This window comes from Peromyscus californicus, unplaced genomic scaffold (assembly GCF_007827085.1).
Source record: "Peromyscus californicus insignis strain IS unplaced genomic scaffold, ASM782708v3 Scaffold_16__1_contigs__length_79575227, whole genome shotgun sequence".
In the NCBI taxonomy this organism is placed as follows: domain Eukaryota; kingdom Metazoa; phylum Chordata; class Mammalia; order Rodentia; family Cricetidae; genus Peromyscus; species Peromyscus californicus.
In genome coordinates, this window is record NW_026294458.1 from 39825441 (window position 1) to 39841759 (window position 16319).

The following is a 16319-nucleotide window of genomic DNA, read 5'->3' on the forward strand; positions in this document are numbered from 1 at the left end:
GTCCCTACAACTAGGCCAGTGCCACAGTCAGAACCTCTGCAACTGTCCCAATGCCAGAGAGAGACATGCCACCCAGTCATCACTATCTATAGCTGCTTATAACAGTCTGGAGTGATGAGTTTACCTCAGCAACTGGCAGTAGATAGCAGGGTGACCCTTTGTCTTGAGTGGGTGCTACACTGCCTCAATAGGCTTTGGGCTTGGGCTAAGGGTATGAGGCAACATTCTAGTGTCGGCAATCACATAACTGCTTATTGCAATTTTTCGCAAAGTCCAAACACCGTAACATGGAGAGCATACTTTCCACTTAGGGAAAGCAAAGGGAGGTAAACGCCCAACTGTGCCCTGAGAGTGGAAGCTGCCCTTCCACAGTAAGTTTTCCAGGAACCAGGCAGACTCCCACAGTCTAACTACAGGCCAGGGACTATGGACAGACCCTCTGATCTACCTCAGCCAAGGGGGAGGTGGTGGGAACACAACACCTTTTTTTAAAGTTCTGCTTGATTCATGCTATGCAGCATACCAATTTAGGATTTGGAACAAAACTTGAGCTTGGGTTTCCCTCTAGTGTTGAGATATAATTACACACCAGCAGTGAGGCTTTTTAATAATTTCCTAGTGCCATCTAGTGATAAAATAGCAGAAGTAACCTTAGGTTTGGGAAAAGAAGCAGGCACCAACAAAACCACACAACAAAAAAATAAAACTATATGAAAAGTACAGGTCCAAATAAATACCTAACAAATAAATACAAATGCAGACAGCAATGCACATCCATAGGAACTACCAGGGACCCATGATCTCACCTAGCATTCAAAACACGATGCCAGAATTGACTACGAGATTAGTCTGTGTAGAAACTCTTAGTGGAATCCTCCAAGCTGTTTCAGTAAACCCAATGAGCTTCCAGGAAGCACAGAGAAATGATCTGATACTCTAATAAAGAAATTTCACAGAAACATGGAGGCAATTTTTAAGACTAAAACTAAAATCTTTGGGGTGAAAGTACACGAGCCAAAACTTAGAACACAATGAAAGGCACCAAGAGCAGAACAGACCCAACGGCAGGAAGACTAAAGGAAGCGGAGACAGGCTGCTTGGAAATACGGAGAGGTTAAAAAGAAGGAAGAACGAGGAGGGTTGAGATCTTCTGGGGAACAGGAGCAGAGAAAATATTCAACCTCCCAGGGCTCAGGGGGAACTTGTCAATATCGGAGGGAAGACTTTCTTTTATAACCAGAGTTATAAAAGAAAATTCCCCAAACACACAGAGATGAGATCAGACACCCAGATCAAAAGTTGTAGTCAGACTCAACACACACAAGTTACTGTAACTTAGTAGTCCCCAAACACACACAAGTTACTGTAACTTAGTCAGTCCCCAAACACACACAAGTGTACTGTAACTTAGTCAGTCCCCAAACACACACAAGTGTACTGTAACTTATTGTCAGTCCCCAAACACACACAAGTTACTGTAACTTAGTCAGTCCCCAAACACACACAAGTTACTGTAACTTATAGTCAGTCCCCCCAAACACACACATAAGTGTACTGTAACTTATAGTCAGTCCCTCAAACACACACACAAGTTACTGTAACTTAGTCAGTCCCCAAACACACACAAGTGTACTGTAACTTATTGTCAGTCCCCAAACACACACAAGTTACTGTAACTTAGTCCCCCAAACACACACAAGTGTACTGTAACTTATTGTCAGTCCCCAAACACACACAAGTTACTGTAACTTAGTCAGTCCCCAAACACACACAAGTGTACTGTAACTTACAGTCAGTCCCCCAAACACACACAAGTGTACTGTAACTTAGTCAGTCCCCAAACACACACAAGTGTACTGTAACTTATAGTCAGTCCCCCCAAACACACACATAAGTGTACTGTAACTGATAGTCAGTCCCTCAAACACACACACAAGTGTACTGTAATTTAGTCAGTCCCCAAACACACACAAGTTACTGTAACTTACAGTCAGTCCCCCAAACACACACACAAGTATACTGTAACTTATAGTCAGTCCCCCCAAACACACACACACACACAAGTGTACTGTAACTTCCAGCCAGTCCCCCCTCCACATACACACAAGTGTACTGTAACTTCCAGCCAGTTCTCCCAAACACACCACAGGAGTCAAAGGGAACTTTTCAAAGGTTAGAGATAAAGCAGAAGGCTCCAAAGTCAGAACAGTAAAGAAACAACAGGTAGGTAGGGTATTCAATGCACGGGACACCTTATTTCTCCACAGAAATGCAGCAGGAAAGAGTGGCATGAGATTTTCATGGGACCACAGAGAAATCAAACCTGTCAACCCAAAATGTTGTGCCTACAACAACAATTCTTTAGAAATGATAGAGAGGTGTGGTGATATTTTATTGTACTTAATAAGACTTGCCTGAAGATCAGAGGACAGAGCCAGCCACAGAGTTAAACACAGAGGTCAGGCAGTGGTGGCTCACACCTTTAATCCTCTGTGAGTTCAAGGCCACACTGGGCTGCATGAGATTGATCCAGTCTAGGAAAGAAACAGAGCCAGGCAGTGGTGGCACACACCTTTAATCCCAGTATTTGGGAAGCACACACGCCATTTTTTTTTTTTTTTCCACCACTAGGAAGGCTGAGATAGGAAGTGAAATGGCTGGGTGGAGAAAGGCATATAAGGTGTGAGGAAAGTCTTTTGGCTGAGGACTCAGAGGCATTCAATCTGAGGATTCGTGGAGTTGGTGAGGTGAGAAGTGGCTGTGGCTTGTTCCTTTGTCTCTCTGATCTTTCAGCATTTACCCCAATATCTGACTCCGAGTTTTTATTGAGACCATTTAGGATTCGTGCAACAGAGAGGTAGAGACATTCCTAGATGAATGAAACCTGAGTAAGTACATTTCCCTGAATGTCTCCTAAAAAATGTGTAGAGGAGTTCCTTAAGCTGGAAGAAACAGACACTAACGAGATAGAAGAAAGCACTAGATGACATAAAACTCACTGGTAAGATTCACAATTCAGACCAGTTCAGAGAGTTCGAAACCCATGCACGTGTTTGGTGTGAGGACTAAAAGGCAGCTAAGGTAATAAGTGCATTGATATGCTAATAGGTGGACAGCAAACAGACATGTAGACGGGGGCGTCACAAGGGACATTATGGGGAAATGGAGGGAATATGCAGGGATCTTGTATTACAACGTATTTATATCCCTGCTTCTTATCTTTACAATGACGGCAATTGCTATCATTTCATATTAATTCATTATAACTAACTCGTGATTTTCATTTTATAAGTTGAATTGCTGCTCAGTTCTAAAACTAAAAGTGAAGCCAAATAAAATCTTCTCATTCTTATAGTTTTGTTCTCAAGGGTGTCCCATCGTAATTCACGCCCAGTTCAGCCCCTTCAGTGTCCCGACACTCAGTGGACGGCAGAGGAACTGCCCTCAACACCCAGCTGAGCAGTCCACAGATTCCCCTTCTCAGGTGTCTCTCACGACCAATCCTTTCTTTAGTCCAAGTCATCATCATCACCTTTATTAGATTAGCATTGCTCACCTAATGCACACTCCTGGGCGAGCACATCTTGTATCTACGCTCACTTCCTTTGCTTTCCCTTTCCCAAGGCGAACAGGATCGTTAAAACGACGATAAACTCCCACCTGTCACCGTCTCATTTTGCACCATCTCAGCTGAGTGACCTGGCCTCCATGGTCTTTGGTGCTCCAGCTCTCCTCTCCTATGCAGGGCAGTGCTCTGGAGGGAGTCCTCCTACAGTGATCTATCTCATCCTCCACCATCCCTCTTCACTTCCCTAAGGATTATGAAAATCACGGATAAAAGCAGAGTGTGGTAGCTCACCCCTTTAGTCCCAGCACTCAGGAGGCACAGGCATGTGGATCTCTGTGAGTTCTAAGCCAGCCAGAGTAACATAGTGAGGCCCAAACTCAATAAAACAAAATAAAGAGACCCACTGACACAAAGATGTCCTCTATCATGTCAAATCCAGACGAAATTCAGCAAGTAAGGCAGGAGAGAGATGTACTCATCTTCTCCCTGCCTAGCAATTTGTCTCAGGACTTTCCTTACAAAACAGCCAAATGTACAAAAACCAAGAGAAAGACCCATGTATAAAAGATGACTTTCATGCCTCTTACACAAATCCATAAAAGAGTTCATACTTTTGCGCAATTGCTACAATTCTGATGAGACACTTTCCAATAATGGCACCTCCACCAACAAGCAGATGGTGACTCCTGCTTTGTGTCTTCAGGAATAAAGGCCTTTGTACATAACCAGGCCATGTCAATTCCTCCCTTTTGGCTAATAAAAAGCTTTACCGATCCTTCCCTCTCATTACATGTACCTGAGGCTTGACAGAGTATAAATCCCAGATTGTAATTAGTTTACTCATTCCTGAGTGTAAAACTTATTTATGCTGTTTGTTTGTTTGTTTGTTTGTTTCCCACTCATTGTTTCAACTTTGACCAGGATAATCATTTTCACTCTCCCAAGAAACAGCAGTTCCCCTAAAAACCCTTTCTCGGCTACTATGGTTGAGTCAGGTCTCTAGTAGAGGCTGTCCTAGGATCCCACAGCCCTCCTTTATGATACTAAACTGTAACCAGGGATCTGGCTAACTATTCAGCGTCGCTTCACCATTAGGCCGTTTGCTCTATCATATCAAGGGCCATGTCGTACATAGTACCTGCCCCCTTGACTTGTTCATACCTTGAGTTAGTTGTACACAGAATGGGCAGATGCACACACAGATGAAGGTGCCACAGGACCAAGGAGTTGCTGTGAGATTGTGTTTTCTAAGAAAGTCAGAAGCTATGCCTGTAAAGTCTCACCAACACAGCTGTCTAAACAAGAGCTGAACGAGGAGAACACCAACAGACAGGCTAATGTGGACAGCGGGAAAGCCCAAAAAGCCTCAACCCAACACAAAGAGCTACAGGCAACTAATGAAGGTTGGGAACAGGAAAAAATGGTCTTCTCCAGGGATGAGCCCACCAACTCGTTATCCAATACCAATGGTCCACCCTGAAAATATATACACAAGTAACTTTATCAAGACTTATCGGGTTGTACTTATGTATTTAGGAATATAGATATATATTATATATACATAGATTTTATATATATATATATATATATATAGTCAGCAATTAATGAAAAAGAGGCCATCAACTTGAAAGAGAACAAGGAGGGGTGTATGGGAGGACATGGAAGGAGGAAAAAGAAGAGGTAAATGATTAATTGTATTATAACGTCAATAAATTAAAAAAAATTTAAAAATGAGATATCTCGTGACATAAATGTTTGTTATTCATCAATAGTATAAAAAATGGTCAATGATTACATAAAATAACAATGTATCTTTTGGGTTAGCCTTAAAAAGCATTTAAATAATACCAACACTAATAAGAATTCAGGACCCAGCTTCTTGTACATAGGACTATCAATGTGTAGAGCATTCCTTGAAAGCCTTGAGACCTATTTGTCAACAAGCTGCTTAGATCTGGCCATTGGGCATTGTTACAGTGTGAGCTGTGTTGCTCCAAAGCTCTAGACTGATGCTCCTAGTAACTCAGAATGTGACTGTATCCAGCAGTAGGGCCTTTACAGAAGCCTTTAGAATGAACCCACTTCACTGGTCTCTTAGAAGAGGAAGAAATACAGGTGCACAGAAAGACAGAAGACAGGAACTTCCTTACCATAGAGAAGCCACATAAAGACATAGTAAGGAAGGCACCACTTCAATCAAAGCAGAGGTCTCTTAAGATCCAGAATGTCAAGAAAATTAATTTCTGATGTCTATGCTACCCAGTCTGCAGGATTAACAAGGAACTCATCTATCTGGAATCTTACTCTCACTCATCACAATGGTTAGCATTTTAATGCAGCTGAGGTCCCTGAGGTAAGTCTGCCAGTCTGTTTTCTGTGGGTCAATCACAGTACTTGTTGCTGTGGAAAAGTGGAGAGCAGAGAGGCTCAGTGCCTGCCTCTTCCAGTCAGGGTTTGCTTAAGAGACAGGCATGCCACAAACAGTACACATGACTATTTTAGCTGAATGGCATACATTTTAAGGTACACTTGTCCAACCTTTTGACATTGCAGTACAACATCATCTTCAAAGTTCATGCTTGAGATCTCATGATCAAGTTACCAAAACAAAAAATTGGAAAATAAATACCTCAATGTCTTAAGTAAGTCTACACTTTTGTGTTGGGTGGCATTCATAATTGTCCTCAGCTGTATTCTCAGACCAGAACATACAAGGGGAAAGAACAAAATATGACTATATGAAGCAATAATAAGGTCAACTATTTATATTTACATGGATCCGGGGACCTGGATGGGGAATCAGGGAGACTTCTGTGAATGTGTGATGACTGAGTTATATAATATGCAGAGGCTCAGTGGGGGGAATACAGACTGCTTTGTACCTGAGGATGAGCCCCACACTTGGGTAGGGACACTGTCACAAAAGGAGCTTGCTGGTGGGCTAGGGAGTAAAAATAGTCTAGGAAGGGACAGAGGACTGGGGTTAAGAGATACAATGAGATTCCAGTAGGGCTGTAGTGCAGGTGTGCAATGATAATGCAGCCTAAAACCATCTAAGGTTTGCTGTGTGATGTAAGGATGTTTTCTTTCTATTCTTCTCCTTTTATAGTCTAGCAGTTCTCTTCAGCAATGTTTTATGATCACTAATAATTACGTGGTACTTGGTGCTAAACTGAGCATTTATGTATATTAGTCACTGAATGTCATGGTACCTTCATGTCAGAGGTATGACTACCCCAGGTCCCATTTAGTGGAATCTGAGCAAAGACATTAAGGAACTTGTCTGGAGCTACACTGCCAGTGGCAGCAGAAGGCAACAGCATGAGCTCCTTCCAAACCTGTCCCCTCTCTCCTGCATAGCAGCTTCTCCACTGTAGCATCCCAGAGAAGAGAGTAAAGGCCACAGGGTACTATGCTAAAAGCTCCACTATCGTCCTTCCCTCCCGCATATTACAGAATAACCTATTCAAATCGAATACGAATATAATGTAAAATATGAGAAGCCATTCACTGCTGATCATACAATATTGTAGTAGCATTTCTTTCCAGTTTTTTGAGAGATACCTTTGGGGTCCAGACCCAGTGTACCCCTTTAGTAAACAACTACAGGAGAATCACTATAGGAATGAGTATATAACTACCCTTAGGATCATCAGGGACAAAGATTAAAAATTTGAGAATTTACTACTTTAATTTGAAAATATGTCAAAAGAATAGAAAATAGAGAAACACGATCTTTAGAAAGCCATGGAGAGGAGTAGATATCTGAATCCACTAAGCTATTAGAAATGCATTCATACAATGAGCAGAAGAAATGGTTGACATGGAAACAGGCTTACCTCTGTTTTGTATCCCTGTGATGATGGAAGGAGAAGGCAGAATGTAATAACAGGCTTCATCTTACCTCCTTTTCTTTTCACTTAAGACAGTAAGTTAAAGCTAGATTTCTCCAAGTCTTTAAATCAGCAATCACAGATTGAGTCTGAACAAGAAGCCATGTTCTATGAGAAGGACTGACTTTCACCCCTGACTATAACCTCATTCTTTCTGACAGTTCCTATTTTTCTACTAGACTAGAATTTACACGAGCATTAGAGACCATGTGTCTCTATTTTTACTTCATAATCCCCATGTTTGGCATAATACCTGGAACGAAATATGTGTTCAATAAACATGTTGAAGGAATTAATGTTCTATTACTGTGTTATTAATCCTAAGACTGATAATGTTGGATTAGAAAACACATTCAGAACAGGCAAAAGGATGAAGCTCTTCCCATTCATTTAACAACAGTGAATCAAGATCATTCAGATGCAGAGATGGAAGAGGTTTTGATGAAATCAATGGGAAAGAAGAAAGAAGAGAATGAGAGAATGCATTTCATTCATTAAAACAAGACACAAAACCTGAAAAGCAATGTTGTCCAGAACTTGACAGGAAGGCCCTACTGCTGAGGACATCACATACTTGAGACATAGACGATGGAGACATCAAGCTGGTGCTAACCTGGCAGCCATATCCCTACTGGCTACTTTTCACAGTGCTGGAAGTCACGCTACTGAAGAAGAAAAACAATCATTAGTCTTCCCAGATGTTTCTCCTTATGAGCTGCAATAACAGCTGACCTGGGAAGACTTGTCCACTGGTGTAATAGTAGAATGAACATCACAGGGTAAATCAGCCACTTTCTGACTGGATTTAAGACCCACTCAACAAGAAAATCATGCCTGGCACCATTATTGGGACAGGAACCAATTGTTGGACTGACCATAGACCCTAGGAGAGAACCTATTACTATTCTTTTTTTTTTTTTTTTTTTTTGGCTTTTCGAGACAGGGTTTCTCTGTGTAGTTTTGGTGCCTGTCCTGGATCTCCCTCTGTAGACCAGTCTGGCCTCAAACTCACAGAGATCTGCCTGCCTCTGCCTCCCGAGTGCTGGGATTAAAGACATGCGCCACCACTGCCCAGCTGAGAACCTATTACTATTAATCATTATACCCATAGATCAATGCATCCCCCTCACCCTTCATCAGAGATGCTTCTGATTGCTGTAGATGATAATCAACACAGAAATAGTTGACTTCAGAATGCCCAGCCATAAATAGAACATATATACCACACCTCCCCCTTCAAAAGCTCGGGGGTCACTGTGAAAGAGGGGGTAGACATAATTTAAGAGCTTGAGGTGGTAGATGACCACAAGGAAACAGTGTCCTCTGGTCCCATCAGAGAAACTGACGGATGAGCTCAGTGGTTATAATAACTTGCAGAAACCTGTGAATGCTTGAGATAAACCAAATCTCAGCATGGGGGCGGGCGCGCATGGCATCTCACCCCTAGTCAGGTAGCTATTGGCCATTCTTAGCTGCTGGAGGAGGAAAGGCCAAGTTTTCTCTAATAGTGCAGCCTCCGATAGGTTGACCAAGCTGCAGTGCAAGGCCACACATCCAAGAACATTTGAGCAGCACAAACTGCAAACCGGTCTTGATGGGGCGGGGGGTGGGGGTGGGGTGGGGGGGGTGGGGAACGACACACAAAGTTGAGTGGGAGAGGGGTGGGCGGGGTGAGAGGGGTGGGCGGGTCTGCAAGGAGTGACGGGAAAGAGGGCCAATATGGTCAAAACGCATTGTGTGAAATTCTCCAGGAACTAATTCTAAAAGAAAATTGAAAACAATGTTAGTCCAAAATGAACAAAATTTTAGCACATTTTGATGATAAAACACAGATTTGATTTACCAAAAAAGCAGCATTATTGATTTAAATGAAGGAGAAGCAGCAGGCTTGTTTTCTGGAACTCCAGCCATGTCGGTTCTGTGTCCTCTGATTTTTTTCTCTATCACTCCGATTTTAAATTTTTATTCCACATTTTGTCTCTTAAAGAACATACAAGCATGCTCATTTGTTAATTATAAAATGGATTATTTCTCTGGACACTCTAGCCAGGTTAAAATAAGGAAATGGTCAAGTTAGAGACAAGCAGAAAAATACACTACGTGTACACCATTGAGAGAAACTGTTGACAATATATCTGTGGTTCCCCGCCCCCCAAAACACTGCACGCTAAACATAAATTTTCTAAACAAAGTGGATTACGTGTGTTTAAAAGTATATTGAACTTGTTTATTTTGGAAACTCTACTTTGTAAAGCAGATTGCTTCTTTAATTTTCACACTCCCCGTGACCCTAGGCAGCTATTGTAATAAATAGTAAATCACAGATTTTCTCTTACTATCTTTGCCTGGTTCCCATACCTGGAAGCTTCAAGCTAATTGTACTCCTGCTTCAAAGATTTTGAAACATCTTATTATGTCTGAAACATTGAATTGTGCTGAGATCACATGAGAGCACATCATGCAGGCATGTATTTTAAAACTGAGATGTGGAAGGCAGGAGCTGAGTCTCACAGAGAGTGGCCGGTCCCATGCCTCTCTTCATCTGAGGAAATGGGAAGTGAGGAAGGGCTCACACTAATCCTTTGTCACTGACCATTCATGTGGCAAGGGGCTTATTTTGAAATGTTTGTGTCTCAGAGAAGCCTCATCCCTCAAGCTGTTGATCAAGGGCAGCACAAGTAATTCCCTGGTACACTTTACAACCATTGTGTATATGGGACCCTGGAACGGACCTTAGATAGGTTTATACACGACCTTACTTTGCTCTGGGGTTGGCAAAGAAGCGGTTTTGGTAAGCTGTCTCTACTAGCTGGAATTCTAAGTGACTTGTGAAAAAGAAATGGCATTGTCATCGCACTGTACCTGTGAAGTAGATGACGTGTATGTGGAGCCTTCCAGCACAGCAGCTGAGTAAGGGAATGTGCTGGCTATCTGTAGGGGAGTCCTAACCCGGCTCAGCCTGCCCACCAGCTCCTGGGAGCTTCCTCTGGCATTGTATTCCTTGCCTCTGGCTGCTATGGGAAGGGTTTGAGGGCTGCTCCATCTCTAATCATATAAGCAATGGCAACCAAAAGAAAAGGTGTGTTATATTTATGAAAGGCAGTGATCTGCTGTGTGAAATCTCCGGCCCCTTAAAGGCCATCATATACATGAGCTAACTGCACTATTTCAAAATTGGAAATCACGCATTGACCTATAACATCTACACAGAACAACTACAAATTCCTCTCCTTTGGCTTAAATGCTGTCACTTAGTGGTATGAACTCTGATTTATCAGGAACAATGAACAGTAATTCAAGACATCTTAGATTACTTAAAATGAAGAAACCATTACTTAAAACTTAAAAAACTAGTCCTTTTAAAGGGCAACTCAAACACATAAAAAGGATTTTTTAATAAGAGTGGAAAAGTTTGGGAACATTAATTTAAGCCAAAGAACTCCTCAAATATTCTCTAAGATACCTCCGCCCTCCCTGCCACCCAGCTCCCCCTGACTTTATGGTCACTCACTGGGCAGGGCAGGGAGGCTTTCCTGTAGCTGGCTTCTTGTGGTCGGTGGTGGTCCCGGAGTCCTCGCTCATCCTTTTCTCTCCAGCTGTGACCCCAAAAGCTGCTCATCCATTTGGCAAAAGACACATCATCATCATCATCATCATCTCTGTGCTCCATGGAAATGTGACTCAAAATATTAAAGGCCTGCCCCTAAAACTGACAGAAATATAACCCAGGCTTTGATGAATCCCACCCAGAACACTGAAAGAAACTGGTGTTTGAAATTGTCTCGGATAATGGCATCCTCAAAAAAGAAAAATTTACCAAACAACCACTTCATCATCAGGCAGCCTGGAGCAATGTCTATTTATAAACTGTGCAGCCCACACTCCCCTCCCCCTTGTCTCTTTAAATTGAGAGGCTGTTTAATCCTCCTGTTTCCAGGGCTGTGCCTCACAGCCTAAGGGCAGGCAGCACAGTCCACTGCCTGGTTTTCTCCGAGCCTTTCTGCCAAAGGCATGTGGCGGCATCTCCAGCTGTCAACGGTGATGAAGCGTGACTCTCACAATATGCTTGTCAGCTCCAGGCTGGCTGAAATAGGGCCATATCCAAAAGACAGGCAACTGGAGCTTGCAAGGTAGTGAGCTGTTGGCATCTCGTATCTAAAGCTGGATGCCTTTCTAATAAATAAAAATGATATAGAAAAAAATCTGTCTCTAGGTCAAATTGGATAGCTTTTTTATTTGAGCATTATCTGTACATATATATATATATATAATATACAAATCTTAAGTGTATATCTTAACAAATTTTTATGTATATATACTCTTATGCTACCAGCCACTGTTACTAGCTAATCACAGATATTTCCAGGATCCAAGAAAGCTCCTGCTAACCCCTTCCAATCCATATTTCTTTGAAAAGTTTGCTACATCTGGCTTATTTCATAAAACTTCTATAAATTTGTAACCTGAGTCTTCTTATTCTTTCTAAAATTAAAGAAGCTACTTTTCCAGAACTCATACTTTGCAGTATATATGAAGGCAAATATTTTAGAAATGTGATTTTCATTATAACAATGCTATAATTGAGAGCCTTGTATCATACTTTGTAGATGAAGAAATTGAGATTCAAATTGATCATCATTTGTCCAAACTTGAACTACTGCTAAGCTAAGCACCATAGCCAAGTTTAAACCATGAACCTTTTCTGTCTTCCTGCTGGTATTCTAAGAGCTTTGAGGAAATGTTGCAGCCTCAAAGAGAGGGATTCCTGACCAGTCTCTATATGGAAATTCTTCCTAGAGCTGAAGTCGGGCTTGAAAGTGATGCTGATATTCCCAGAGCTTTGTTTATACTATGTGGCTCTGTGTGGAACTGTCTTTGATTCATCCTAAGGTAAGTGCTATAGAGCTACACCTCCAGATGAAATGGTGCCCTCCGGAAGATGATGAAGGAGCCTCAATCTTAGGAAGTCAACACAACTTAGAAGGCTCAGGAAGCACACGGAACTTACAAGGCTCAGGGAGCCCCTCAAAGTCACAAGATTTTCAAAGTCCTTATAGAAGGTGATAAAGCAGTAAATTACAAATACTAGGAGAGCATCTTTTGGCTGGCAAGCTGCCTGTCAATTGTACAGGGAAGCTCCATGGATGAAGCTTTCGTGAGTCATCACCCATGCTGAGCTGGGCTTTTCACAGTTCTACGGACAGGTGTCTTTGAATCACCCATGCCTCTATTAGTAACCCCTCACTTGTCCTGCTGTGTGTAACTCTGATACACTCACTGTTTCACCAAACTGTACTTGCTATCATCATTTCTTTGGACTTACATCAATGTCCTAACTGGATTGAATAGATATTGTGGGGATTTATCAAGGCAACTCCACGTAGTTAAAAAGGAGGTTTATTTTGGGGGTAACTTACAGCCAGTAAAGGGGTTGGTTACAGGATCTGGGAGAGGTGAGATGTAGTTCTCTGGAGAACTCTGCTTGGTCTACCATCCAGGATCACGAGGAACCAAGAGGGGCCTGCACATCTAGCTCTTGGGTCTTTATTTATTTTTTTTATTTTATAATTTAATTTAATTTTACATATCAGCCACGGATTCCCTTGTACTCTCCCCTCCCATGCCCCCCTCAGCCTTCCCCTTAGCCCACCCCCCATTCCCATCTCCTCCAGGGCAAAGACTCTCCTGGGGATTGAGTTCAATCAGGTAGATTCAGTCCAGGCAGGTCCCGTCCCCTCCTCCCAGGCTGAGCCAAGTGTCCCTGTATAAGCCCCAGGTTTCAAAAAGCCAGCTCATGCACTGAGGGCAGGTCCCGGTCCCACTGCCTGGGTACCTCCCAAACAGATTAAGCTAATCAACTGTCTCACTTATCCAGAGGGCCTGATCCAGTTGGGGGCTCCTCAGCTATTGGTTCATAGTTCATGTGTTTCCATTCGTTTGGCTATTTGTCCCTCTGCTTTATCCAACCTTGGTCTCAACAATTCTCGCTCATATAAACCCTCCTCTTTCTCGCCAATTGGACTCCTGGAGCTCCACCTGGGGCCTGGCTGTGGATCTCTGCATCCGGTTCCCTCAGTCATTGGATGAGGTTTCTAGCATGACAATTAGGGTGTTTGGCCATCCTATCACCAGAGTAGGTCAGTTCTGGCTGTCATCATTTCTTGACCATTGCCTGTAGTCTATTGTGGAGGTATCTTTGTGGATTTCTGTGGACCTCTCTAGCACTTTGCTTCTTCCTATTCTCATGTGGTCTTCATTTACCATGGTCTCTTATTCCTTGTTCTCCCTGTTCTTGATCCAGGGCCCTGACATTAATCCGCACACCTATGAACATACAATTTTTGACAAAGAAGCCAAAACTGTACAATGGAAAAAAGAAAGCATCTTCAACAAATGGTGCTAGCATAACTGGATATCAACGTGTAGAAGGCTGCAAATAGATCCATATCTGTCACCGTGCACAAAACTTAAGTCCAAGTGGATCAAAGACCTCAACATAAATCCAGGTACTCTGAATCTGATAGAAGAGAAAGTAGAAAGTAGTCTTGAACGCATTGGCATAGGAGATCACTTCCTAAATATAACACCGGTAGCACAGACACTGAGAGAAACAATCAATCAATGGGACCTCTTAAAACTGAGACGCTTTTGTAGAGCAAAAGATATGGTCAACAAGGCAAAGCAACAGCCTACAGAATGGGAAAAGGTCTTCACCAACCCCGCATCTGACAGAGGGCTGATACCCAGAATATATAAGGAACTCAAGAAATTAGACATCAAAATGCCCAACAGTCCAATTAAGAAATGGGCTATAGAACTAAACAGAGAATTCTCAACAGAGGAAGCTCAAATGGCTGAAAGACATGTGTGGAATTGCTCAACATCCCTAATCATCAGGGAAATGCAAATCAAAGCTCTTGGGTCTTAAGGGCTCCCGTCTTAGCCCTGCTCCAGCAGCAGGTCATAGGCAGGCGTGGCAGTTACCAGAAGCCTCACTAGGGGTGGTACTTCCCGATCAAAGCTGGAAGAGCTACCCACTACAAATAGATGTTTACATTTCTTTAGATAAAGTTAAGACAGCAAAACTGGTACCAAAACAGGGCCAACTGAACAAAAGATGAGTTGAGAAGAATGGTTGTACGGCCCCTGAAATGTGTTCTGAGACATTCACGTGAGGGTGTAACATCTGTGAATACCTTTCCCTGTGTGGTATGAGATGCTGTACTGGCTAGTTTTGTACCAATCTGACACAAGCTAAAGTCATCAAGGAGAAGGGAGCCTCAACTGAGAAAATGCTTCAATAAGCTCAGGCTGTAGGCAAGCCTCTAAGGCATTTTCTTAATTAGTAATTGATGGGGGCAGAGTCTAGCCCATTGTGAGTAATGCCATCTCTGGGCTGGTGGTCCTGGGCTCTATAAGACAGCAAGCTGAGCAAGCCATAGGGAGCAAGACAGTAAGCAGTGCTCCATGGCCTCTGCGTCCATCCCTGCCTCCTAGACCTTGCCCTGTGTGAGTTCCTGCCCTCACTGCTTTTGATGATGGGTTGTTTATATGGAACAATGAGCAAAATAAACCCTTTCCTCTCAAGTTGCTTTTGGTCATGGTGTTTCACCATAGCAATAGTAACCCTAAGACAGATGCTGTCCCTCTCCACTATGGTGGCAATTGCATGCTTCCTGCATTGGATGGGACATACCAAGCCATCTGAGAACGAAGCATCCTTGGGGAATCCCAAGACATCCATCTTCCTTTATATAACATGGAGTGACATGCCCTCTTGATGGAGGATGTGCACCATGCAGGTACAATAAATGCCCCCAAACTGTTGATAGACTACAGAACATATTGCAGTCTCTAAGTAGCAAAATTGGTATAAGAAGAAGGCTGTGACATGAGTTGTGTGCCCTTTGTTTTGGATGATAAGAAATGCAACTGAGCTTTTTTTTTCCCCCGACATCTTAGGGAGGCCGCAGTGGTCGTCGCCACTCTCCGAGCTTCATCCTGCCGCCCAAGGATGACAAGAAAAAGAAAGATGCCGGAAAGTTGTCCAAAAAAGACAAAGACCCAGTAAATAAGTCTGGTGGCATGGCCAAAAAGAAGAAGTGGTCCAAAGGCAAAGTTCGGGACAAGCTCAACAATCTGGTCCTGTTTGACAAAGCTACACACGACAAACTCTGTAAGGAGGTTCCCAACTACAAGCTCATCACTCCAGCTGTGGTCTCCGAGAGACTGAAGATTCGCCGTTCTTTGGCCCGGGCAGCCCTTCAGGAGCTACTTAGTAAAGGGCTTATCAAGGTGGTTTCAAAGTACAGAGCCCGAGTAATTTACAACAGGAACACAAAGGGTGGAGATGGCCCAGCTGCTGTCGAAGATGCTTGAACAGGTTCAATCAGCTGTAAATTTGGAAAAATAAAACTTTATTAAATCAAAAAAAAAAAAGAAATGCGACTGAGACCAGATGCCTTCCCAGATTGAGTTTGCCCATAAAATGGAGGGACAGGGTAAAGACGTGTGGATCATATCCATTACATTAGACTCTGACTTGACAGGAAAGATGTGGGAAAAAAAAGGAGAGAATTACGTAAATGTTTTGCAACTTGAAAGTTGCAATGGAAAGAGAATATAAATTAGATCTATGCTAAAGAGCCCTTTCTGCCCAAAAACTTGGAACGTGTGAGACCTGAACAATGGGGGTAGGGAAGAATAGAAGATACCTCTTAAGTCTGATCTTTACAAAAATAGGAGGGGAAATCCATGATTCATTCTGTAGATGGGCTTTTTTTTTTTTAATTAGTTGCCATTGTCCTGATAGATAATAGAAAGCAACTTGAGGAGAAAAGGGTTTATTTCATCTTACA

At 42.6% G+C, this 16319-nt stretch overlaps 2 protein-coding genes across 3 annotated transcripts in view; one reads left to right on the plus strand and one right to left on the minus strand.

Moving 5' to 3' along the window:
- Lnp1 (leukemia NUP98 fusion partner 1) overlaps positions 1–11489 on the minus strand; it is a 17792-nt gene extending 6303 nt beyond the window's left edge. Inside the window, exon 1 of one of the 2 annotated variants that reach the window (XM_052740908.1) lies at positions 10973–11489. In XM_052740908.1, the coding sequence (XP_052596868.1) occupies positions 10973–11131 (159 nt within the window). In that variant the 5' untranslated portion in view covers positions 11132–11489. Of the gene's footprint in view, positions 1–7407; positions 8343–10972 lie in introns of those variants that run through there. The other variant, XM_052740909.1, reaches the window with a different exon arrangement.
- A 3768-nt stretch (positions 11490–15257) lies between these two features.
- Positions 15258–15855, plus strand: LOC128111429 (40S ribosomal protein S25-like). Its single transcript, XM_052739704.1, has 2 exons — positions 15258–15263; positions 15424–15855. The coding sequence occupies exons 1-2, from the start codon at positions 15258–15260 to the stop codon at positions 15838–15840; spliced, it is 423 nt and encodes a 140-aa protein (XP_052595664.1). The 3' UTR covers positions 15841–15855.
- The last annotated feature ends 464 nt before the right edge of the window (positions 15856–16319 follow it).